Source organism: Bombina bombina, chromosome 2 (assembly GCF_027579735.1).
Source record: "Bombina bombina isolate aBomBom1 chromosome 2, aBomBom1.pri, whole genome shotgun sequence".
Taxonomy (NCBI): domain Eukaryota; kingdom Metazoa; phylum Chordata; class Amphibia; order Anura; family Bombinatoridae; genus Bombina; species Bombina bombina.
The window spans coordinates 928,925,642-928,951,713 of NC_069500.1; the positions used below are offsets into that span (position 1 = coordinate 928,925,642).

The following is a 26,072-nucleotide window of genomic DNA, read 5'->3' on the forward strand; positions in this document are numbered from 1 at the left end:
TTCCAGTAGTAGATTCTGATACAGGGTCAGCTTGAGACATCTTGCAATATGTAATAGAAAAAATAACATATAAAGCAAAACTATCAATTTCCCTATATGACAGTTTCAGGAATGGGAAAAAAATGCAAACAAAATAAGCCTCTGGAAACCAGAAGCAAAATGAAATAAGGACTTAAATAATGTAAAAAATCTGGCGTCAAGTATGATGCACAACTGACAAAATATTTTTTGGCGCCAAGAAAGTCTGCAACAAACACGAGCGTCATAGATGACGCAACTACGTGAAAACTCTCGGCAACAACTAAGACGCCGGAAATGACGAAATTGCGTCAACGTAATTCTCAAGCCAAAAAAGTCTTGCGCCAAGAATGACGCAATAAATTGTAGCATTTTGCACTCCCGCGAGCCTAACAGCCCGCAATTTAGAAAAGAAAGTCAATTTGAAAAATTTTCAGGTAAGAAAAAAATTTCTTTTTTTTTTTTATATATATATTTATAAATGCATTTCCCAAAAAATGAAACTGACAGTCTGTAAGAAGGAAACAGAATTTATGCTTACCTGATAAATTACTTTCTCCAACGGTGTGTCCGGTCCACGGCGTCATCCTTACTTGTGGGATATTCTCTTCCCCAACAAGAAATGGCAAAGAGTCCCAGCAAAGCTGGTCACATGATCCCTCCTAGGCTCCGCCCACCCCAGTCATTCGACCGACGGACAGGAGGAAATATATATAGGAGAAACCATATGATACCGTGGTGACTGTAGTTAGAGAAAATAATTCATCAGACCTGATTAAAAAAACCAGGGCGGGCCGTGGACCGGACACACCGTTGGAGAAAGTAATTTATCAGGTAAGCATAAATTCTGTTTTCTCCAACATTGGTGTGTCCGGTCCACGGCGTCATCCTTACTTGTGGGAACCAATACCAAAGCTTTAGGACACGGATGAAGGGAGGGAGCAAATCAGGTCACCTAAACGGAAGGAACCACAGCTTGCAAACCCTTTCTCCCAAAAATAGCCTCCGAAGAAGCAAAAGTATCAAATTTGTAACATTTGGCAAAAGTGTGCAGTGAAGACCAAGTCGCTGCCTTACATATCTGGTCAACAGAAGCCTCGTTCTTGAAGGCCCACGTGGAAGCCACAGCCCTAGTGGAGTGAGCTGTGATTCTTTCAGGAGGCTGCCGTCCGGCAGTCTCATAAGCCAATCGGATGATGCTTTTAAGCCAAAAGGAAAGAGAGGTAGAAGTCGCCTTTTGACCTCTCCTTTTACCAGAATAAACAACAAACAAGGAAGATGTTTGTCTGAAATCTTTAGTAGCCTCTAAATAGAACTTTAGAGCACGGACAACGTCCAAATTGTGTAACAAACGTTCCTTCTTTGAAACTGGATTCGGACACAAAGAAGGTACAACCATCTCCTGGTTAATATTTTTGTTAGAAACAACTTTAGGAAGAAAACCAGGCTTAGTACGCAAAACTACCTTATCTGCATGGAACACCAGATAAGGAGGAGAACACTGCAGAGCAGATAATTCTGAAACTCTTCTAGCAGAAGAAATTGCAACCAAAAACAAAACTTTCCAAGATAGTAACTTAATATCTATGAAATGTAAGGGTTCAAACGGAACCCCTTGAAGAACTGAAAGAACTAAATTTACACTCCAGGGAGGAGTCAAAGGTCTGTAAACAGGCTTGATCCTAACCAGAGCCTGAACAAATGCTTGAACATCTGGCACAGCTGCCAGTCTTTTGTGTAGTAAGACAGACAAAGCAGAGATCTGTCCCTTTAGAGAACTTGCAGATAATCCTTTCTCCGAACCTTCTTGAAGAAAGGAGAGAATCTTAGGAATTTTTATCTTATTCCATGGGAATCCTTTGGATTCACACCAAGAGATATATTTTTTCCATATTTTATGGTAAATTTTTCTAGTTACAGGTTTTCTGGCCTGAACCAGAGTATCTATCACCGAATCTGAAAACCCACGCTTTGATAGAATCAAGCGTTCAATCTCCAAGCCGTCAGTTGGAGGGAGACCAGATTTGGGTGTTCGAATGGACCTTGAACAAGAAGGTCCTGTCTCAAAGGTAGCTTCCATGGTGGAGCCGATGACATATTCACCAGGTCTGCATACCAAGTCCTGCGTGGCCACGCAGGAGCTATCAAGATCACCGAGGCCCTCTCCTGATTGATCCTGGCTACCAGCCTGGGAATGAGAGGAAACGGTGGGAATACGTAAGCTAGGTTGAAAGTCCAAGGAGCTACTAGTGCATCTACTAGAGTCGCCTTGGGATCCCTGGATCTGGACCCGTAGCAAGGAACCTTGAAGTTCTGACGAGACGCCATCAGATCCATGTCTGGAATGCCCCATAATTGAGTTATTTGGGCAAAGATTTCCGGATGGAGTTCCCACTCCCCTGGATGAAATGTCTGACGACTCAGAAAATCCGCTTCCCAATTTTCCACTCCTGGGATGTGGATCGCAGACAAGTGGCAGGAGTGATCCTCCGCCCATTGAATTATTTTGGACACTTCTGTCATCGCCAGGGAACTCTTTGTTCCCCCTTGATGATTGATATACGCAACAGTCGTCATGTTGTCTGATTGGAACCTTATGAATTTGGCCTTTGCTAGTTGAGGCCAAGCTCTGAGAGCATTGAATATCGCTCTCAGTTCCAGAATGTTTATCGGGAGAAGAGACTCTTCCCGAGACCATAGACCCTGAGCTTTCAGGGATTCCCAGACCGCACCCCAGCCCACTAGACTGGCGTCGGTCGTGACAATGACCCACTCTGGCCTGCGGAAGCTCATTCCCTGGGACAGATGGTCCAGGGTCAGCCACCAACGGAGTGAATCTCTGGTCTTTTGATCTACTTGAATCATTGGAGACAAGTCTGTATAATCCCCATTCCACTGTTTGAGCATGCACAGTTGTAATGGTCTTAGATGAATTCGTGCAAAAGGAACTATGTCCATTGTTGCAACCATCAATCCTATTACTTCCATGCACTGCGCTATGGAAGGACGAGGAACAGAATGAAGCACTTGACAAGAGCTTAGAAGTTTTGATTTTCTGACCTCTGTCAGAAAAATCCTCATTTCTAAGGAATCTATTATTGTTCCCAAGAAGGGAACTCTTGTTGACGGGACAGAGAACTCTTTTCTTTGTTCACCTTCCATCCGTGAGATGTGAGAAAGGCTAGAACGATGTCCGTATGAGCCTTTGCCTTTGACAGGGACGACGCTTGTATTAGAATGTCGTCCAAGTAAGGTACTACTGCAATGCCCCTTGGTCTTAGAACCGCTAGAAGGGACCCTAGCACCTTTGTGAAAATCCTTGGAGCAGTGGCTAATCCGAATGGAAGAGCCACAAACTGGTAATGTTTGTCCAGAAAAGCGAACCTTAGGAACTGATGATGTTCCTTGTGGATAGGGATATGTAGGTACGCATCCTTTAGATCCACGGTAGTCATAAATTGACTTTTCCTGGATGGTGGGTAGAATCGTTCGAATAGTTTCCATTTTGAACGATGGTACCCTGAGAAATTTGTTTAGGATCTTCAAATCCAAAATTGGTCTGAACGTTCCCTCTTTCTTGGGAACTACGAACAGATTGGAATAAAATCCCATTCCTTGTTCCTTTATTGGAACTGGGTGTATCACTCCCATCTTTAACAGGTCTTCTACACAATGTAAGAATGCCTGTCTCTTTATTTGGTTTGAAGATAAGTGAGACCCGTGGAACCTTCCCCTTGGGGGTAGTTCCTTGAATTCCAGGAGATAACCTTGAGAAACTATTTCTAGCGCCCAAGGATCCTGAACATCTCTTGCCCAAGCCTGAGCAAAGAGAGAGAGTCTGCCCCCCACCAGATCCGGTCCCGGATCGGGGGCTACTCCTTCATGCTGTCTTGTTAGCAGTAGCAGGCTTCTTGGCCTGCTTACCCTTGTTCCAGCCTTGCATTGGTTTCCAGGCTGGTTTGGGTTGTGAGGCATTACCCTCTTGCTTAGAGGATGCAGAATTAGAGGCTGGTCCATTTCTGCGAAAGGGACGAAAATTAGGCTTATTTTTAGCCTTAAAAGACCTATCCTGTGGAAGGGCGTGGGGCCCTTTCCCCCAGTGATGTCTGAAATAATCTCTTTCAAATCAGGTCCAAATAAAGTTTTACCTTTGAAAGGAATGTTAAGTAATTTTGTCTTGGATGACACATCCGCTGACCAAGACTTTAGCCAAAGCGCTCTGCGCGCCACAATAGCAAACCCTGAATTTTTCGCCGCTAATTTTGCTAATTGCAAAGCGGCATCTAAAATAAAAGAGTTAGCCAATTTAAGTGCGTGAACTCTGTCCATAACCTCCTCATATGGAGTTTCTCTACTGAGCGACTTTTCTAGTTCCTCGAACCAGAACCACGCTGCCGTAGTGACAGGAACAATGCATGAAATTGGTTGTAGAAGGTAGCCTTGCTGTACAAAAATCTTTTTAAGCAAACCTTCCAATTTTTTATCCATAGGATCTTTGAAAGCACAACTATCTTCGATAGGAATAGTAGTGCGTTTGTTTAGAGTAGAAACCGCCCCCTCGACCTTGGGGACTGTCTGCCATAAGTCCTTTCTGGGGTCGACCATAGGAAATAATTTCTTAAATATAGGGGGAGGAACAAAAGGTATGCCGGGCTTTTCCCACTCTTTATTTACTATGTCCGCCACCCGCTTGGGTATAGGAAAAGCGTCGGGGGGCACCGGAAACTCTAGGAACCTGTCCATCTTGCATAATTTCTCTGGAATGACCAAATTGTCACAATCATCCAGAGTAGATAACACCTCCTTAAGCAGTGCGCGGAGATGTTCTAATTTAAATTTAAATGTCACAACATCAGGTTCAGCTTGATGAGAAATTTTTCCTGAATCTGAAATTTCTCCATCTGACAAAACCTCCCTCATGGCCCCTTCAGATTGGTGTGAGGGTATGACAGAACAATTATCATCAGCATCCTCTTGCTCTTCAGTGTTTAAAACAGAGCAATCGCGCTTTCTCTGATAAGTAGGCATTTTGGATAAAAGATTTGCTATGGAGTTATCCATTACAGCCGTTAATTGTTGCATGGTAATAAGTATTGGCGCACTAGATGTACTAGGGGCCTCCTGCATGGGCAAAACTGGTGTAGACACAGTAGGAGATTATGTAGTATCATGTTTACTCCCCTCATTTGAGGAATCATCTTGGGCAATATCATTATTTGTGGCAGTACTGTCCTTACTTTGTTTGGACGCTATGGCACAATTATCACATAAATTTAAATGGGGAGACACATTTGCTTTCATACATATAGAACATAGCTTATCTGAAGGTACAGACATGTTAAACAGGCTTAAACTTGTCAACAATGCACAAAAAAACGTTTTAAAATAAAACCGTTACTGTCACTTTAAATTTCAAACAGAAAACACTTTATTACTGACTATGTGAAAAAGTATGAAGGAATTGTTCAAAAATCACCAAATTTTCACCACAGTGTCTTAAAGCCTTAAAAGTATTGCACACCAAATTTCAGAGCTTTAACCCTTTTCAATTTAACCCCTATACAGTCCCAGATACAGTCTTTGCTAAGACCCAACCAAGCCCTGAGGGGAATACGATACCAAATGACACCTTCTAAAAGCTTTTTCAGAGATTCTTAGATCCTCACACATGCATCTGCATGCCCTGCTCTCAAAAAACAACTGCGCATTAATGGCGCGAAAATGAGGCTCAGTCTATGACTAGAAAGGCCCCCTGACTGAAAAAGGTGTCCAATACAGTGCCTGCCGTTTTATAAACGTTCCCCAAGATTATAAATGTCAATTGTTAGCCTAAATTTGAATAATATGCCCAAATAAAGCAATCGATTTAGCCCATAAAAATGTCTACCAGTTTTTTAGCCCATAATAAGCCCTTTATTCTGTTTGTTTTTGACTAAGAAAATGGCTTACCGGTCCCCATGAGGGGAAATGACAGCCTTCCAGCATTACACAGTCTTGTTAGAAATATGGCTAGTCATACCTTAAGCAGAAAAGTCTGCTGTTTCCCCCAACTGAAGTTACTTCATCTCAACAGTCCTATGTGGAAACAGCAATCTATTTTAGTTACTGTCTGCTAAAATCATCTTCCTCTTACAAACAGAAATCTTCATCCTTTTCTGTTTCAGAGTAAATAGTACATACCAGCACTATTTTAAAATAACAAACACTTGATAGAAGAATAAAAACTACATTTAAACACCAAAAAACTCTTAACCATCTCCGTGGAGATGTTGCCTGTGCAACGGCAAAGAGAATGGCTGGGGTGGGCGGAGCCTAGGAGGGATCATGTGACCAGCTTTGCTGGGACTCTTTGCCATTTCCTGTTGGGGAAGAGAATATCCCACAAGTAAGGATGACGCCGTGGACCGGACACACCAATGTTGGAGAAAATATACTGATTAACCTGAATCATGGCAAATATAATTACAAACATTATATTTAGAACTTTACATATAAAGTGACAAACCATAGCTGAGAGTGTCTTAAATAAAAGGAAAACATACTTACCAAAAGACACTCATCTACATAAAGTAGATAGCCAAACCAGTACTGAAACAAGAATCAGTAGAGGTAATGGTATATAAGAGAATATCGTTGATCTGAAAAGGGAGGCAGGAGATGAATCTCTGCGACCGATAACAGAGAACCTATGAAATAGATCCCCGTTACGATGACCATTGTATTCAATAGGTAATACTCCCTTCACATCCCTCTGTCATTCACTGCACTCTGAGGAACCGGGCTTCAGCACGCTGTGAAGCGCATGTCAACGTAGAAATCTAGCACAAACTTACTTCACCACCTCCATAGGAGGCAAAGTTTGTAAAACTGAATTGTGGGTGTGGTGGGGGTGTATTTATAGGCATTTTGAGGTTTGGGAAACTTTGCCACTCCTGGTAGGAATGTATATCCCAATCGTCACTAGCTCCTGGACTCTTGCCAATTACATGAAAGAAAGCGCACCAAGCTAGTAAGCTGCATAGCTCTCAAAGTGAAAGTGAAACCTGTATATTCCATAATAGCCTATAAGCCCATAACATCTCACACATAAAAGCAGCATAAAATCAAACATATAAGATTATTCCCCACTGTTCAATAATCCACCTCAGGAGATATTAACCCTTGATTCTATACAGATAAAAGGAGTCACACTGTGACCCTGTCTTCGTGCGTTATCATACATTTATAAATAATTAAACAATCTTACCAGAATATACGCCGTGGAACAGTAACACTGACTTTCAAGTGGGACAGATAGTAGCATCACTTCTGACATGGACTTGTGTAAAGGAAGAAGGCAGTGAAACTCGTCAACACTGATTGTTTATGTAGCTGTTAATATAAGTCGGGATGGTTTCGCAGAAAGACTCTCTCCCTGCATCTCCAGACTCTAACTTTCATCCAAGCTCTCACTGAGAGGCTGACAGGACTACTTAAAACCCCAGTTCCATCTCGAAGAGTACTACCCTCCATAAAGGACTACTCCAAGATCTTCTGACACTTCTCTGCCAACCTCCTGTGACGAAAGGCAAAGAATGACTGGGGGATGAGGGAAGTGGGGGAGGTATTTAAGACTTTGGCTGGGGTGTATTTGCCTCCTCCTGGTGGCCAGGTTCTGAATTCCCAAAAGTAATGAATGCAGCTGTGGCCTCTCCCTGTTTAAGAAGAAAAAAATGTGACTTCAAAGTGCAAATCGCTACATATCACATGGTCATTTGAATCTAATTTAACAACAGATACTGGAACAATGACATATTAAATGTGAAAGAGCTACTAAATTAGAAGTACATACTGGATCAGTAGCAGAAGAGAGACATCTTTGAATAAGAGCTTCAAATGTGCTCTTGAGAATAAGGTGCTCTTCAGGAATAGGATTCTTGGTGATCTTCTCAGCAGGCAGAGTGTGCATAGCCTACAAAATATCCATAGGTAATCCATTAAACAACTTGTTTGTAAACTTCTAAACAATGTTCTTACAAATAGCTGGAGGATATATATTTATTGGCCAATTATCCTTAGAGGGTGGCAAAATTCAAAAGGCTTCAGAAAGATAGGTTATGCGAAGTATAGGAAGTTGTAATAACAATCTTAGTTTACAGTAAATACTGCTGCAGGCTCACAAATCGTAAACAGTGTGTGACAATAAGATCCAAATATATCAAACATTTTCACTGCAAAGCAGCTAAATTAACTATTACCTGAAGGTTATGAGGGCCTGCTATTTTCATTCAAAGAAAAGTAATCTACATAGCTATAATTATATAGTAATATTTAAAGTTAAATAATTTACATTATTGACATTAATATTTAATATTAAGCACAGACAGATTTTTTTTTTTATACCTGTATGGCATTTCCAATGGGTGCCCCAGGAGCACCTTCCATACTGGGCTTTGAAGAATCTAGTGGTACTCCTGGTTGTCCGATGTGCTGTTGCATGTTTGGAAACGGATTCTGTGTGCCTGGTTGAACTGTTGGCAAAGGGGATGGCTGGAAGGGTACAGAAGCCACTGGCGCACCAGATACTGGATTGGGTTGCTGCTGAGACCTTGGATCTGCCAATGGGTTCATTATAGGAGCTGTGATCGGGGGAGGAGGTACATAATTCTCAAGAACCTAAAAATAAAAAATAAAAATTAAATAAATAAAAAGCCAAGTCATTAGTAAATTAGGCTCATGTGTGAGATAAATGTTGTGTGAACCGATACTGGAGAAAAAAAAAAGCAAAAAGCTCTTTCATCACCACTCGCATTAGATCCCAAACCAATTTGAACGTCCTCAACTTCTGACATCACCTACTCAAAGGTCTAAGGGTAAGAGAGACTGGAAATTATAGCACAATATCACGATACACTACATGCGCAGATCCAAACATTTGCAGAGCAAGCACGCCCAAACGGTTCAAGATAAGTGCCAAACGGCAATCCAACACTGCATTGAAGATTCTGAAACTACAGTGGGGTTAGGCTTATGTGCGAAATCTCTCTCCCATGCTCTCTATGCAAGTTTTAAAGCTCTTATAGCTTTCTTCAGTACAGTTTCCATATAAACTACAACTGAATATTAATGTATTTACAAAGTGTACCGTTTGTTTTATTTATTACATGTATTTATTTTTTTCTCAATTAACATTTATAATATTTGTTTCTGAGGCTGAATCATAATTTACAATGGCTTTACTTAATTCCTACCTTTTTCTTTGAAGCTCTACTAAGCGCAGGTGGGTCATTCCATCCATTCTGAGGTCCTAGAAAAGAATGTTTTTATATTGGATTGCTAATACAATGCAGGAATTTATTTTGCGATTTCTATAAGAAAGGGTAATCAACATAAAAATACAAAAATAAAGGCTGTCACACTGATTTATCTGTAACATTATAATATAATCTGTTCTCAATTAAATCTTGTCTGAACATATGTTCAATGGAACAACAGACGCAAAATTTTCAGAGCTTAAACAAGTTTTTTTGTAAACATGCGTTATAAATATTCTTAAGAAAGACACAATATATTTTTGTTTAGTAGCTCAGAAAAAATGTAATTAAAAAAAAAATGTAAGGAGGATGAATTAAAGGACAATGCATCACCAAGAAAAAGGGTTTTATGCTATTTACAATATAAATGTTTAGTATTCTTTATTTCTTTTTTATTATTTTGTTTAAAAAGTAGCTTTCCACACACCCCAGTCCATAAAATCATCACAATTGTCTTTTAATAAAGCACATGCACTGTGGTTGTATAAGCCCAGGTCCAGATCTCAGTTGAAAATAAACATTTATATTGCTAACTACCAAGAAACAGGATGTTGGGAAAATACTGTCCAACACGCTTAACAGCCATCTACCAATTCCAGGCTTTTCTACAAAAAAAGATATTACTATTTATTCTAAATAAACTATAAAATCAAAGTATAGTATAAGATGATAGCATGGTTACAGGAAGTCTTTCATTTCTTTATATTTGGTTAATTTTTTTTTCATCTTTGCATGCTTTTTGGTAGTAAATTTCAAGCAAAAATAATGATTTGTTCATTAAATTAGTATACAGTTTGATTTGGGTGACATTTTGATGACTATCATCTGCTGTCTGATTCGGCGATTAGCTGCAGCAACTATTCACCTTGCAGATAATTCGCCATATCTTGAGCAGAGGGATATTCTGGAGATGAAATGTAAAAGTCAGGCAAACAATTTCTAGAACACTAGATACAAAACAGCACTGCTTCAAAATGTGAGAGCCTTAGTATGTAAGAATAAACTTTGCAATAGAATTCATGAAGCAATAAATTGTAATGTTATTAAAACCGTTACCCTAATCTGTATTTTTGAAGAGATATGCAACTAATTTCTTCTTCGAACACAAAAAAAAAAAAAAAATCATGAAAATCTACTGTCACTAAATTATAAGTACAAGATGTATTATTCTAATAGAAAACTTAGCCAGGTAGTTTAACTATATTCAAATGATTATTGATGGCAAAAATGGTTATTGCACAAAAAGGAAATTTATGCTTACCTGATAAATTTATTTCTTTTACGATATGACGAGTCCACGGATTTCATCCTTACTTATGGGATTACGCCTCCTGGTCAGCAGGAAGTGGCAAAGAGCACCACAGCAGAGCTGTATATATAGCTCCTCCCTTCCCTCCCACTCCAGTCATTCGACCGAAGTTAGGAAGAGAAAGGAAAAGCCAAAGGTGCAGAGGTGACTGAAGTTTAATAAAAATAAGTAAATACCTGTCTTAGAAATGACAGGGTGGGCTGTGGACTCGTTATATCGTAAAAGAAATACATTTATCAGGTAAGCATAAATTTCCTTTTCTTTTACAAGATATGACGAGTCCACGGATTTCATCCTTATTTATGGGATACAATACCAAAGCTATAGGACACGGATGAAAGGGAGGGACAAGACAGGAACCTAAACGGAAAGCACCACTGCTTGAAGAACCTTTCTCCCAAAACCAGCCTCAGATGAAGAAAAGTATCAAATTTGGAAAATTTGGAAAAAGTGTGAAGAGACGACCAAGTTGCAGCCTTGCAAATTTGTTCAACAGAAGCATCATTTTTAAATGCCCATGAGGAAGCCACAGCCCTATTGGAATGAGCCGTAATTATTTCAGGAGGCTGCTGTCCAGCAGTCTCATATGTCAGACTCTTCAGCCAAAAAGAAAGAGGTAGCCATAGCTTTCTGGCCCCTATGCTTTCCAGAAAAAACAATAAATAATGAAGATGATTAACGAAATTCTTTAGTCACCTGCAAAACTTCAGGGCACGGACCACATCCAAGTTATGCAACAGACGCTCCTTCTTAGAAGAAGGATTAGGACACAATGAAGTAACAACAATTTCCTGATTAATATTCTTATTAGAAACAACCTTAGGAATAAAACCAGGTTTGGTACGTAAAACCACCTTATCAGAATGGAAAATAAGATAAGGAGAGTCACATTGTAACAGTGAAAGCTCAGAAACTCTACGAGCAGAAGAAATAGCAACCAAAAATAAAACCTTCTAAGATAACTTAATATCTATGGAATGCATGGGTTCAAACGGAACTCCTTGAAGAACATTAAGAACTAAATTCAAACTCCAGGGTGGAGCAATTGGTCTAAACACAGGCTTGATTCTAGTCAGAGCCTGACAAGAAGACTGAACGTCTGGAACATCTGCCAAACGCTTGTGTAGTAAAATCGACAAAGCAGAAATTTGTCCCTTTAAGGAACTTGCTGACAACCCTTTCTCCAATCCTACTTGGAGAAAAGATAAAATCCTGGGAATCCTAACTCTACTCCATGAGTAGCCCTTGGATTCGCACCAATAAAGATATTTACGCTATATCTTATGTAGATCTTTCTAGTGACAGGCTTACGTGCCTGAATCAAAGTATCAATTACCGAATCAGAGAACCCCCTCTTAGATAAAATGAAGCGTTCAATCTCCAAGCAGTCAGCTGCAGAGAAATTAAATTCGGATGATGGAAGGGTCCCTGAATGAGAAGGTCCTGCCTCAATGGAAGCTTCCACGGCGGCAGAGAGGACATGTCCACCAGATCAGCATACCAAGTCCTGCGAGGCCACACAGGTGCAATTAGAATTACCGAAGCCCTCTCCTGTTTGATCTGTGCAATCACCCGGGGAAGGAGAGCAAACGGTGGAAACACATAAGCTAGGTTGAACGACCAAGGCATCTATCAGTTCGGCCTGAGGATCCCTTGACCTGGATCCGTATCTTGGGAGCTTGGCATTCTGACGAGACGCCATCAGATCCAATTCCTGTCTGCCCTATCTGAGAATCAGGGTGGCAAAGACCTCCGGATGGAGTTCCCAATCTCCCGGATGAAACGTCTGTCTGCTTAAAAAGTCCGCTTCCCAGTTGTCCACTCCTGGGATGTAGATTGCTTCCGCCCACCAAATTATCTTGGATATTTTTGTCATCGCTAAGGAACTCCTTGTTCCTCCCTGATGATTGATGTAAGCTACAGTCGTGATGATGTCCGACTGAAATCGGATGAATTTGGCCGAAGCCAACTGAGGCCAAGCCTGAAGCGCATTGAATACTGCTCTCAATTCCAGAATATTGATTGGAAGTAGAGACACTCCCTGAGCCTTCAGGGAATTCCAGACCGCACCCCAGCCTAGTAGACTGGCGTTCGTTGTCACTATCACCCAAGAGGGTCTGCGGAAGCATGTCCCTTGGGATAGATGATCCGGTGACAACCACAAAAGAAGAGAGTCTCTTGTCTCCTGACCCAGACTTATCTGAGGAGACAAATTTGCATAATCTCCATTCCACTGCCCGAGCATACACAGTTGTAGCGGTCTGAGATGAAATCGAGCAAACAGAATGATGTCCATTGCCGCCACCATCAATCCAGTCACTGATGGTCGAAGATTGGACTGAAGGGCTCGGCATGTATTCAGAATCTGACTTTCTGACCTCTGTCAGGAAAATTTTCATGGATATAGAATCTATTAGAGTTCCCAAGAAGGGAACCCTTGTCTGTGGAATTAGTGAACTCTTTTCTAGATTCACCTTCCACCCGTGAGTCCTCAGAAAGGACAGAACCGTGTTTGTATGAGATTTTGTCAGATGGTAAGACGCCTGGATCAGAATATCGTCCAGATAAGGCGCCACTGCAATGCCCCACGGCCTGAGAACCGCCAGAAAGGACCTTAAGCAAACCTTAGGAACTAGTGATGATCCTTGTGGATAGGAATATGAAGCTATGCATCCTTCAAGTCCATGGTAGTCATATATTGACCCTCCTGAATCAATGGTAGAATTGTTCGAATAGTCTCCATCTTGAAGGATAGGACTCTGAGAAACTTGTTTAGACTTTTTAGATCGAAAAGTGCCCTCTTTTTTGGGAACCACGAAAAGATTTGAGTAAAACCCCTGCCCCTGTTCCAGTATTGGAACGGGACGAATTACTCCTATAGTAGAGAGGTCTTTTACACAACGTAAGAACGCGTCTCTTTTTATCTGGTCTACAGACAATCGTGAAAGAAGAAACCTCCCCCTTGGGAGAGAATTTTTGAATTCCAGTTGATACCCTTGGGACACGATTTCCAGTGTTCAGGTGTCCTGAACATCTGTTACCCAAGCCTGGGTAAAGAGAGAAAGTCTGCCCCCTACTAGATCCGGTCCGGGATCGGGGGGCGCCCCTTCATGCTGTCTTGGGAGCAGCAGCGGGCTTCTTGGGTTGTTTACCTTTGTTCCAAGCCTGGTTGGGTCTACAGACGGACTTTGTCTGAGCAAAATTCCCTTCCTGTTTAGCAGAAGAAGAAGAAGAAGAAGAAGAGGGGACTCCTTTGAAGTTCCGAAAGGAACGAAAATTATTTTGTTTACCCCTCAGTTTAGCTGTTTTATCCTGAGGTAGGAGATGACCCTTACCTCCTGTAATGTCAGAAATTATTTCTTTCAAGTCAGGCCAGAATAGGGTTTTTCCTTTGAAAGGAATAGCCAAAAACTTTGACTTAGATGACATCAGCAGACCAAGATTTTAACCATAACGCTCTAAAATGGCAAATCCGGCATTCTTAGCCTCCAATTTGGCAATCTGAAAGGCGGCATCCGTAATAAAAGAATTAGCCAGCTTAAGAGCCTTAATTCTATCTAAAATTTCCTCTAAAGGAGTCTCAGTCTTAAGAGACTCTTCTAAGGCGTCAAACCAGAAAGCCTCCGCAGTTGTAACTGGCACAATGCAGGCCGTCGGTTGTAAAAGGAAACCCTGATGAATAATAACTTTTTTAGAAGACCCTCCAATTTTTTATCCATAGGGTCTTTGAAAGCACAACTGTCCTAAATAGGAATAGTTGTACGCTTAGCCAGGGTAGATATAGCTCCCTCCACCTTAGGGAATGTTTGCCCAAAGTCCCGGACAGTGTCAGATATGGGATACATTTTCTTAAAATTAGGAGAAGGTGAGAACGGGATACCCAGTCTTTCCCATTCTCGCGTAATAATTTCTGAGATTCTCTTAGGAACCGGAAAAACATCAGAGTAAGCAGGCACCTCTAAGTATTTGTCAATCATACACAATTTCTCTGGTGGTACCACAATAGAGTTCACAGTCATCCAGCGTCGCTAAAACCTCCCGAAGTAACAGGCGGAGGTGTTCAAGCTTAAATCTGAAGGGCACGATGACCGAGTCCGTCTGAGGTAACACACTTCCCGAGTCGGAAAGTTCCCCCTCGGACAGAAGTTTCCTGACCCCCAATTCAGATGTGTGAGGGTACATCGGAAATAGCCAACAAAGCATCAGAGGTCGCAGGATTCGGATTGGCTTCTGTCCTGCTGCGTTTGCCCTGCAACACTGGCAACTTGGATAAAACCTGTAAGGGTAAATGACATAACTGCAGCCATATCCTGCAGAGTAAATGGAAGTGGACGCGGTTTAAGAACACAGCGTCGCTTGGGTGGGCGTTAAAGGTTGTGACGCTTGGGGAGAAAGTAGGGGCATACCCTGATTCTCAGTAGTCTGAGAAGCATCCTTAGACATACTTGCATTAAAGAAAATCTGTTCTTTACATTGTAAGGCCCTTTCAGTACATGAGGAACAAAAAGTAAGAGGAGGTTCCACAATGGCATCTAAACAGATAGAACAAGTACTTTCCAGAAGTTCAGACATGTTAAACAGACTAGCAATAGCAATAATAGTCTTTCTTTACTTGATATATTGAGCCCTGAAGTCAAATCATATAGTCAAAAATTTTGAACTAAAAAGTGTACTGCGCCTTTAAATAATAAAAGCGCAACAATTTTTCTGCTATCAGTTAAAACAACGTTTGCAGCAATAAAAAGTGCCCTTATGTGCCTAAATTAACTTAACAATATTGCTCCGTTTGTTTGGTTATGCTATATACCAATTTTTATCACACTCCAGGCCCCTGCACCTCTCCACAGCGGCGCCTACCTGCCCCCAGATCACACTGATCCTCCTTGAGTAGCGCTCCTAAGTCTCTCTGTACCCCTTCGTGTACAAACTGACTTAGGGCCCACCGGAGCCCAGGACCTTGCTGATGATCCGGATGAATACTGGGCGGCTGAGCGCGCGAAACTAGGCCCCGTCCACCGTGAGCGTAACTCGAGCCGTACTGAGACCCGCATGGGAAGAAAAACAACATGTCAGATTCCCAACTTATATCACTAAAAACGCCATGTGCCCCTCTGATACACACACTTTAAATAATAAAAGCGCAACAATCATTGAATATTGCTCTCTGCCAAGCCAGTTATAATAACATAATAACGACAGCCCTTAAGCAACAAACCGCATCTCCAAGTGTGTTTGAGGCATCTCAACATACCTCAAACACACTGATAAGTAATCAAGATAAAAGGGAATTCCAGGTACACCATTTCCATTCATATAGTGCATACTGATTACCCCTCCCAAGTTAGGGAATAATGTCAGCCTGTTCTGATGTATCTAGTCTCCCCAGAAACAAATGACTGAACATACCTCAATGCTGCTTGTAGCATGACACGGTTCTCCACACTGAAGATGTTTCTTTACACTACCTTCAGCTACTCTGTGGGAACCAGCAAGATCTCAGATAATGTTTGCTAAGATCATCAACATCAGGGCAGAAAAAAAGATGTCTCCACTCCTCTTGGGAAGATATTGACTGACGATTTCTCCCTGAGAAAAATAGTACTCACTGGCACCATTTAAAAATAAAAAAACTTCTTGATTGAAGAATCTAAACTAACACCTCACTTTACCTCTTCCTATTACTAACACAGGCAAGGAGAATGACTGGGGTCGGAGGGAAGGGAGGAGCTATATATACAGCTCTGCTGTGGTGCTCTTTGCCACTTCCTGCTGACCAGGAGGCGTAATCCCAAAAGGATGAAATCCGTGGACTCGTCATATCTTGTAAAGAAATGTTTATCCATGATAAATACTTGTGCATGCAACAGCCATCATTCCATGCCAAGACTTGTGCTTTTTATTGAGATGTCACATGCAAGAGTATTTTACAAAGCTCAGGCATGCAATTATTATGTACGTGTTCACAGTTGTGTTCCTTGAACTAAATGCAAACTAAATTAAGTAAGCTTGTGCACAACACCATAGAACATTATTTAAAGTGATTGTAAATTTTAAAGAAATAAACCCAGTATCTAAAAATACTTTTAAAAACAGGGGCACTTTCATTAAACTTTCCAAACACCCTTTTTTAAAAAAAAAAAAAAATACTGACCTTTTTTGTTAGTGTAAACAGACTGCCGATCCTCCCACTTCTCCGACTGTATTTTGTATATCAATCACGAATCTGGCTTCCTCCAATCATTGCGTGCCCCACGAGCTGGACACCAATGGGGGCACGCAACGATTGGTGGAAGCCAAATTCTTCATCAATCTGCAAAATACAGAAGAAGAAGCAAGCAGAGGATCGGTAGTCTGTTTAACATAACAAAAAGTTTTTGTTTTGTTTTTTGTTTTTTTTAAAAAGCGTGTTTCTAAAGTTTAATGAATTAAAGTGCCCATATTTTTTTTAAGAGTATTTTTAAATACTGGGCTTTATAGGGACATTAAACCCCAAAAATATCTTTCATTATTTAGATAGAGAATACAATTTTAAAAAGTTTCCAATTTACTTCTATTATCAAATTTGCTTTGTTCTCATGTTATTCTTTGTTGAAGGTATACCTAGGTAGGTAGCGTGCACATGCCTGAAACTCTACATGACAGGAAATAGTGCTGCCATCTAGTGCACCTGCTAATGTATAACATTGTTGCAAAACTGCTGCCATATAGTGCTGTAGTTACGTGCACTCATGAGCTTACATACCAGCTTTTCAACAAAGGATAACAAAAAACAAAGAAAATGATAAAAAAAGATGTAAAGTTGTTTAAAATTGTATGTTCTATCTGAATTATGAAAAAAAAAAAACTTGGGTTTTATGTCCCTTTAATTCTTTAAACTTTACAATCACTTTAGGAAATGTGCAAATTGATGTCTGTAGTAAAAATGTTTGGAATAAAGTACTGGGATGATTTGCAGTTAAAAATGTTGAATTATTCTGCAGTGATGTTAAGAATGAGCATTAGACATGTAAAAAAAATTGTTAAAGCATTTATTTGTATTCAGACTAACCAGCTAGTCATGTTTGAATTTATTTTGTCAAAGGTATAGCTCACTGGCTGGTAACAACTAGACATCTTGACAAAAAGTGTCACAGCATTTTAAAGTGGATTTAAGAAAAAAAAATACTGCATGTGAAACACAGGGTCAGGAGTCAAACTATAATTTATTTTTAGCTGAAATGGTAGCTTTGAAGATGAACGATTGGTAGGGAAACTTGTATCAAAGCTACAACTACTGTTCTATTACATAATGGCAACAATGAGAGCATTGAGCCTCTGCCAGGTATTTGGGTCACACCTTATTATTAAAATAGATAGCACAAGCTAAACAAAGCATATTAATATTTGGTTATTTCAGTTTTTAATATAACTTGAAAATAGGAAGACAACCTTGGTGTCAAGAGTTAAAATATGAGACAGGGGTGTCACAGTAAGGTTATTAGTTGCATGTAATAGTTTATATTGTGTGCCTGTGTTATCACTTCATGTATTGTGCTCTGGCATTTTTATACCTTCTTGACAAGTCTGTGCAGTTAAAAGACTAGGTAAGGCTTTTTAAGATTGTTAAACCTTACATCTCAATAAAATGATTAAAATCTTGTTCCCCATCTCCCACCCAAGTTCATGCTCAGACCTGTTCTCTGGGATGCAGGCAGATCACTGGCAGCAGGCAGAGTACCTGTAGGTCCAGTAGGAGGAAGTGGATAAGGAGCAGAGGTAGCTGGAGCTCCTGGTCCGCCATGCTGGAAGGATGCTCCAGTAGGAGAAGGAAAAGAGGAGGAAGAAGAAGACGATGGCACAGGAGTAGGCTGAGACTGCCCAGGGTAGAGCGGCTGAGAAGCAGAGTGGGAAGAGGCAGCATACGAAGGGTTGTGGTAAGGAGAAGCAGAAGGAACACTAGTTGGTTGGGGCTGATAGACAGCTGGTCCCCCAGAGCCATAAGAATACTGCTGTGATTGTGGATAAGCTATAAGGAATAAAAAGGCAGAAGAAAAATATTTAGTAATTATTAGTATTTAGTCTTATTTAAATAAAAACTGCATGCAAGTGAAAAGAAATATCTTTATAATCCTGAGACCATAAATCAGTTCATTTATTTATTCAAAATGTTTGATGCAACTTAATGTAATAATAAAAGCAGTTTAATCTGTTACAGCATCTATTACACAAATAGTTGTTTCTTTTTGCTAAATAAATTGTTTTACCTAGCACCACATGCCAGTACTTAGCAGGACAAGGCTGGAGACTGGTTGTTTTATGCATACATCATTCCTTATTGGCTCACTAGCTATGTCCTGCTCAGAAAAGCATTGTGGCTACTGAGAAAAAAAAATGTATAACGACAAACAGGTGAAACATAGTTAAAGGGATAGAAGGGTCATTTAAATGTGCATGAGAGCATTTAAATTTGAAATATAAGCATTTTTGCAGTATACTTCTATTAGTAAAAATACTAATTGTAAAAGTTATTACTGTTTTCTGCGGCATATGCACTCATCTAGCGAGGGCTTGTGCACTCAGTATTCAAACACCAAACCTTATACAGGGAGTCAGAGTTGGCTTGTATGACGCACACTATGTCTTCACAAAAGAAATATATACCAATGCCACCTCGCTGAGCATCCATAGTGTTTGAATACTGATGCACGGCCCTCACAGGATATGTGCGTATGCCGCAGGAAAAAAAGTAAAAACTCACTAGAAGCATTTTTGCTAATAGAAGTATATCGCAAAAAATCTATTTCTAATTTAAATTACTTTTTTCTCTCTTTAAATACATAAACATTTAATTATAAAATGCTTTAACAATAACAAACACTGATATGTGAAGCCAAAAACTGGAAATTAAGTATACATTTATTTAAAGGGATACTAAACCCAAAGTTTTTCTTTAATGGATTCAGATAGGAATACATTAGAAAGATTCTTAAAATTGCATTCTCTATTAAAAAATTTTCTTTATTTTATTGCAATCTTTATTTAAATAGCAGGAATTAAAAGCTTAGCAGCCGGCCCATTTTTGGTTCAGAACCTGGGTTACTCTTGCTTATTGGTGGCTAAATGTAGCCCACCAATAAGCAAGCGTTATCCAGGGTTCTGAACCTAAAATGAGAAGGTCTCTAAGCTTTACATTCCATTCAATAAAGATAGCAAGCGATATAAGAAAATTTGATAATAGGAGTAAATTAGAAAGTTGCTTAAATTAGCATGCTCTATTTGAATCATGAAAGAAAAAAATTGGGTTTAGCATCCCCTTAATCCCGTCCTACAAAAAGTGTCAGTTAATGACCAAGCACGTGCCTGGCACGTCCTCAGGGGTTTGAAGCGGTGGAAGCAATCGTGGTCGCTTCCAGGGTATTGCAGTGATGCCTCGATATTGAGGTATCCTGCAATAACCTTTTTTAAGCATCCGATGCAGAGAAAGCCAATTTGTGTCCCTCTCTGTATCGATGGTGCCGAACGTTGGTGGGTGGGATCCATAGCATGGAGGCAGGTGGGCGGCCCATCGCTGGAGCAGTTCCGGCAGTGCGCAGGCGCCCGCTTCAGATCACAGTCAGGTAGCATGTTTAAGGAAAGGTGGGAGAGGGAGGGGGGGGTTAAATGTTGGAAAAGGGATCTGGGAGGGGAAGGAAGGTATTGAGGGGGGCTGCCTAAATGATTGAGTGACAAAAAAGGATAAGGTTACTAAAAAAAAAAAAAAAAAAAAAAAAAAAAAACACAACAAAAAACAGCCCAAAGTGGGTACCCAAGATGGCGGCAATTAGGTAGAGGGGGAATCAGGGAGGTTGGGGGGTTAAGGGGGAACCAACACTGCAGAATAAAAAAATTGTGAGGTGGGGGAGGGAAGAGACCTGTTTGAGGGAGGTTAGGGAGGGATCAGAGGGTGGGATGTGTGAGGTGGGAGGCTGATCTCTACACTAATGCTAAAATTAACCCTACAAGTTACCTAATTAACCCCTTCACTGCTGGGCATTATACAAGTTTGGTGCGCAGCGGCATTTAGCGGCCTTCTAATTACCTAAAAGTAATTCCAAAGCCATAAATGTCTGCTATTTCTGAACAAAGGGGATCCCAGAGAAGCATTTACAACAATTTGTGCCATATTTGCACAAGCTGTTTGTAAATAATTTGAGTGAGAAGCCTAAAGCAAGTGAAAAAGTGAAAGATTTTTTTTATTTGATCGCATTTGGCGGTAAAATGGTGGCATGAAATATACCAATATGGGCCTAGATCAATACTTTGGGTTGACTACTAAAAAAAAAAAAAAAAAAGAAAAACTGTATATAATGTGTGGGCACAGTAAATGAGTAAGAGGAAAATTACAGCTAAACACAAACACAGCAGAAATGTAAAAATAGCCCTGGTCCTTAAAGTGAAGGTAAACTTTGATGAATGAAAGCCCGGTTTTTAAAAATACTATTAAAAACAGGGGCACTTTCATTCACTAAAGTTTAGAAAGCAGCCGTTTTGTTTAAAAACTTACCTTTCTTCTATTCACAGCCGGAGCAGCTTCCCCCGCACGGTGATCCTCTCTTCACACGTCAGCAATGATTAATCCGGCTTCCTCCAATCATGGCATGGCCTCAGGCAATGATTCCCCTGGGGGGGAAACCGTGATTGGAGGAAGCCGGATTAGTCATTGCCGACGTGTGAAGAGAGGATCACCGTGCGGGGGAAGCTGCTCTGACTGTGAAGAGAAGAAAGCTAAGTTTATAAACAAAACGGCTGATTTCTAAACTTTAGTGAATGAAAGTGCCCCTGTTTTTAATAGTATTATTAAAAACCGGGCTTTCATTCATCAAAGTTTACCTTCACTTTAAGGACCAGGGCTATTTTTACATGTCTGCTGTGTTTGTTGTTTAGCTGTAATTTTCCTCTTACCCAAAAATCTGCCCAAGCCTAATGATAAACTTAAAAAAAACATAAATAGTAAATTTATGCTTACCTGATAAATTAATTTCTTCTATGGTACGACGAGTCCACGGATTCATCCTTTACTTGTGGGATATTATCCTCCTGCTAACAGGAAGTGGCAAAAAGCAACACAGCAGAGCTGTCTATATAGCTCCTCCCTTGACTCCACCCCCGCAGTCATTCGACCGAAGGTATAGGAAGAAACAGGAGAAACTACAAGGTGCAGAGGTGACTGAAGTTTAAAATCAAAAAAATATAATCTGTCTTAAAATGACAGGGCAGGCGTGGACTCGTCGTACCATAGAAGAAATTAATTTATCAGGTAAGCATAAATTTACTTTTCTTCTAGAAGGTACAACGAGTCCACGGATTCATCCTTTACTTGTGGGATACAATAGCAAAGCTACAGGACACGGATGAATGGGAGGGACAAGACAGATGGTTAAACAGAAGGCACCACTGCTTGAAGAACTTTTCTCCCAAAAATAGCCTCCGAAGAAGCAAAAGTATCAAATTTGGAAAATTTGGAAAAGGTATGAAGCGAAGACCAAGTCGCAGCCTTACAAATCTGTTCAACAGAAGCATCATTTTTAAAAGCCAATGTGGAAGCCACCGCTCTAATAGAGTGAGCTGTAATCCTTTCAGGAGGCTGCTGTCCAGCAGTCTCGTATGCCAAACGGATGATGCTTTTCAGCCAAAAAGAAAGAGAGGTAGCCATAGCTTTTTGACCTCTACGTGTTCCAGAACAGACAACAAAGAAGATGTTTGACGGAAATCTTTGGTTGCTTGCAAGTAAAACTTCAAAGCATGAACCGCGTCCAAGTTGTGCAACAGACGCTCCTTCTTAGAGGAAGGATTAGGACACAGAGAAGGAACAACAATTTCCTGATTGATATTCCTATTAGTAACAACCTTAGGAAGGAACCCAGGTTTGGTATGCAAAACCACCTTATAATCATAGAAAACAAGATAAGGCGAGTCGCATTGCAATGCAGATAGTTCAGAAACTCTTCGAGCCGAAGAGATAGCAACTAAAAACAGAACTTTCCAAGATAGAAGCTTAATATCTATGGAATGCATAGGTTCAAACGGAACCCCTTGAAGAACTTTAAGAACTAAATTCAAACTCCATGGCGGAGCAACAGGTTTAAACACAGGCTTGATTCTAACTAAAGCCTGACAGAACGACTGAACGTCTGGAACATCTGCCAGACGCTTGTGCAGTAGAATTGACAAAGCAGATATCTGTCCCTTTAAGGAACTAGCTGATAGCCCCTTCTCCAATTCTTCTTGGAGAAAGGACAAAATCCTAGGAATCCTGATCTTACTCCATGAGTAGACTTTGGATTTGCACCAATAAAGATATTTACACCATATCTTATGATAAATTTTCCTAGTGACAGGCATCGGGCCTGAATCAAGGTATCTATGACCCACTCAGAGAAACCCCGCTTCGATAAAATCAAGCGTTCAATCTCCAAGCACACAGAGAAACTAGATTTGGATGCTGGAACGGACCTTGAATCAGAAGGTCCTGTCTCAGTGGCAGAGTCCATGGTGGAAGAGATGACATGTCCACCAGGTCTGCATACCAAGTCCTGCGTGGCCACGCAGGTGCTATTAAAATCACTGAAGCTCTCTCCTGTTTGATTCTGGCAATCAAAAGATGAAGGAGAGGAAATGGTGGAAACACATAAGCCAGGTTGAACGACCAGGGTACTGCTAGAGCATCTATCAATACTGCCTGAGGATCCCTTGACCTGGACCCGTAACAAGGAAGTTTGGCGTTCTGACGAGACGCCATCGGATCCAATTCTGGTGTGCCCCATTGCTGAATCAATTGCGCAAACACCTCTGGATGGAGCTCCCACTCCCCCGGATGAAAAGTCTGAAGACTTAGAAAATCCGCTTCCCAGTTTTTTTTTTCAAGAGTGAGTCTCTGACCATCAAATTATTTTGGCAACCTCTATCATCGCTAGAGAACTCTTTGTTCCCCCTGATGATTGATATATGCTACAGTTGTGATATTGTCCGACTGGAATCTTATGAATCTGGCCGAAGCCAGCTGAGGCCACGCCTGAAGCGCGTTGAATATCGCTCTCAGTTCTAGAATATTTATCGGGAGGAGAGCCTCCTCCTGAGTCCACAAACCCTGTGCTTTCAGGGAATTCCAGACTGCACCCCAGCACAATAGGCTGGCGTCCGTTGTCACTATGACCCACGCTGGCCGGAAACACATTCCCTGGGACAGATGATCCTGTGACAACCACCAAAGAAGAGAGTCTCTGGTCTCTTGATCCAGATTTATCTGAGGAGATAAATCTGCATAATCCCCATTCCACTGAGGATGCATAGTTGCAGTGGGCTGAGATGCAAGCGAGCAAACGGAACTATGTCCATTGCCGCTACTATTAGTCCGATTATCTCCATACACTGAGCCACTGACGGCCGAGGAATGGAATGAAGAGCTCGGCAGGTGGTTAAAATCTTTGATTTCCTGACCTCGGTCAGAAAAATTTTCATGTCCACCGAATCTATCAGAGTTCCCAGGAATGGAACTCTTGTGAGAGGGATAAGTGAACTCTTTTTTTACGTTCACCTTCCACCCGTGAGATCTTAGAAAAGCCAACACGATGTCCGTGTGAGACTTGGCTAGTTGGTAAGTCAACGCCTGAATTAAGATATCGTCCAGATAAGGCGCCACTGCTATGCCCCGCGGCCTTAGAACCGCCAGAAGGGACCCTAGCTCCTTTGTGAAAATTCTGGGAGCTGTGGCCAACCTGAAGGGAAGAGCCTCAAACTGGTAATGCTTGTCCAGAAAGGCGAACCTGAGGAACTGGTGATGATCTTTGTGGATAGGGAAGTGTAGATACGCATACTTTAAGTCCACGGTGGTCCTATATTGACCCTCCTAGATCATTGGTAAAATAGTCCGAATGGTCTCCATCTTGAAGGATGGGACTCTGAGGAATTTGTTTAGGATCTTGAGATCTAAAATTGGTCTGAAAGTTCCCTCTTTTTTGGGAACCACAAACAGATTGGAGTAGAACCCCTGCCCCTGTTCTGTTTTCGGAACTGGGCAGATCACTCCCATGGTATATAGGTCTTCTACACAGCGTAAGAACGCCTCTCTTTTTGTCTGGTTTACAGACAATTGAGAAAGATGGAATCTCCCCCTTGGAGGAGAATCTTTGAAATCTAGAAGATACCCCTGGGTTAAGATTTCTAAAGCCCAGGAGTCCTGAACGTCTCTTGCCCAAGCCTGAGCAAAGAGAGAAAGTCTGCCCCCTACTAGATCCGGTCCCGGATCAGGGGCTACCCCTTCATGCTGTCTTGGTGGCAAGCAGCGGGCTTCTTGGCCTGTTTACTCTTGTTCCAAGTCTGGTTAGGTCTCCAGACTGACTTGGATTGAGCAAAATTCCCCTCTTGCTTTGCAGCAGGGGAAGAGGTAGAGGGACCACCTTTGAAGTTTCGAAAGGAACGAAAATTATTTTGTTTGGTCCTCATCTTATTTGTCTTATCCTGAGGAAGGGCATGGCCTTACCCTCCAGTGATGTCTGAAATGATCTCTTTCAGTTCAGGCCCGAATAGGGTCTTACCCTTGAAAGGGATGGCTAAAAGCTTAGATATTGATGACACATCAGCAGCCCAGGACTTAAGCCATAACGCTCTACACGCTAAAATGGCAAAACCTGAATTCTTTGCCGCTAATTTAGCCAGTTGAAAGGCGGCATCTGTAATGAAAGAATTAACTACCTTGAGAGCCCTAATTCTATCCAGAATATCATCTAATGGGGTCTCAACCTGAAGAGTCTCCTCCAGAGCCTCTTCAGAACCAAAAAGCAGCTGCAGTAGTTACAGGAACAATGCACGCTATAGGTTGGAGAAGAAAACCCTGATGAACAAATAACATAATTTATGTAAGAACTTACCTGATAAATTCATTTCTTTCATATTAACAAGAGTCCATGAGCTAGTGACGTATGGGATATACATTCCTACCAGGAGGGGCAAAGTTTCCCAAACCTTAAAATGCCTATAAATACACCCCTCACCACACCCACAAATCAGTTTAACGAATAGCCAAGAAGTGGGGTGATAAGAAAAAGTGCGAAGCATATAAAATAAGGAATTGGAATAATTGTGCTCTATACAAAAAAATCATAACCACCACAAAAAAGGGTGGGCCTCATGGACTCTTGTTAATATGAAAGAAATGAATTTATCAGGTAAGTTCTTACATAAATTATGTTTTCTTTCATGTAATTAACAAGAGTCCATGAGCTAGTGACGTATGGGATAATGACTACCCAAGATGTGGATCTTTCCACACAAGAGTCACTAGAGAGGGAGGGATAAAATAAAGACAGCCAATTCCTGCTGAAAATAATCCACACCCAAAATAAAGTTTAACAAAAAACATAAGCAGGAGATTCAAACTGAAACCGCTGCCTGAAGAACTTTTCTACCAAAAACTGCTTCAGAAGAAGAAAATACAT

General features: G+C 41.0%; 1 protein-coding gene across 10 annotated transcripts in view; it reads right to left on the reverse strand.

Annotated features, from left to right (window-relative positions):
• Nucleotides 1–26,072, reverse strand: part of SEC31A (SEC31 homolog A, COPII coat complex component) — a 211,049-nt gene that overhangs the window by 23,110 nt on the left and 161,867 nt on the right. For 5 of the 10 annotated variants that reach the window (XM_053703361.1, XM_053703358.1, XM_053703363.1 and 2 more), the window contains 5 exons: nt 18,293–18,625; nt 10,177–10,215; nt 9,249–9,304; nt 8,401–8,673; nt 7,850–7,969 (listed from right to left, as the gene is read on the reverse strand). In XM_053703361.1, the coding sequence (XP_053559336.1) occupies nt 7,850–7,969; nt 8,401–8,673; nt 9,249–9,304; nt 10,177–10,215; nt 18,293–18,625 (821 nt within the window). The remainder of the gene's footprint in view (nt 1–7,849; nt 7,970–8,400; nt 8,674–9,248; nt 9,305–10,176; nt 10,216–18,292; nt 18,626–26,072) is intronic. The other 5 variants (XM_053703359.1, XM_053703364.1, XM_053703360.1 and 2 more) reach the window with 4 other exon arrangements.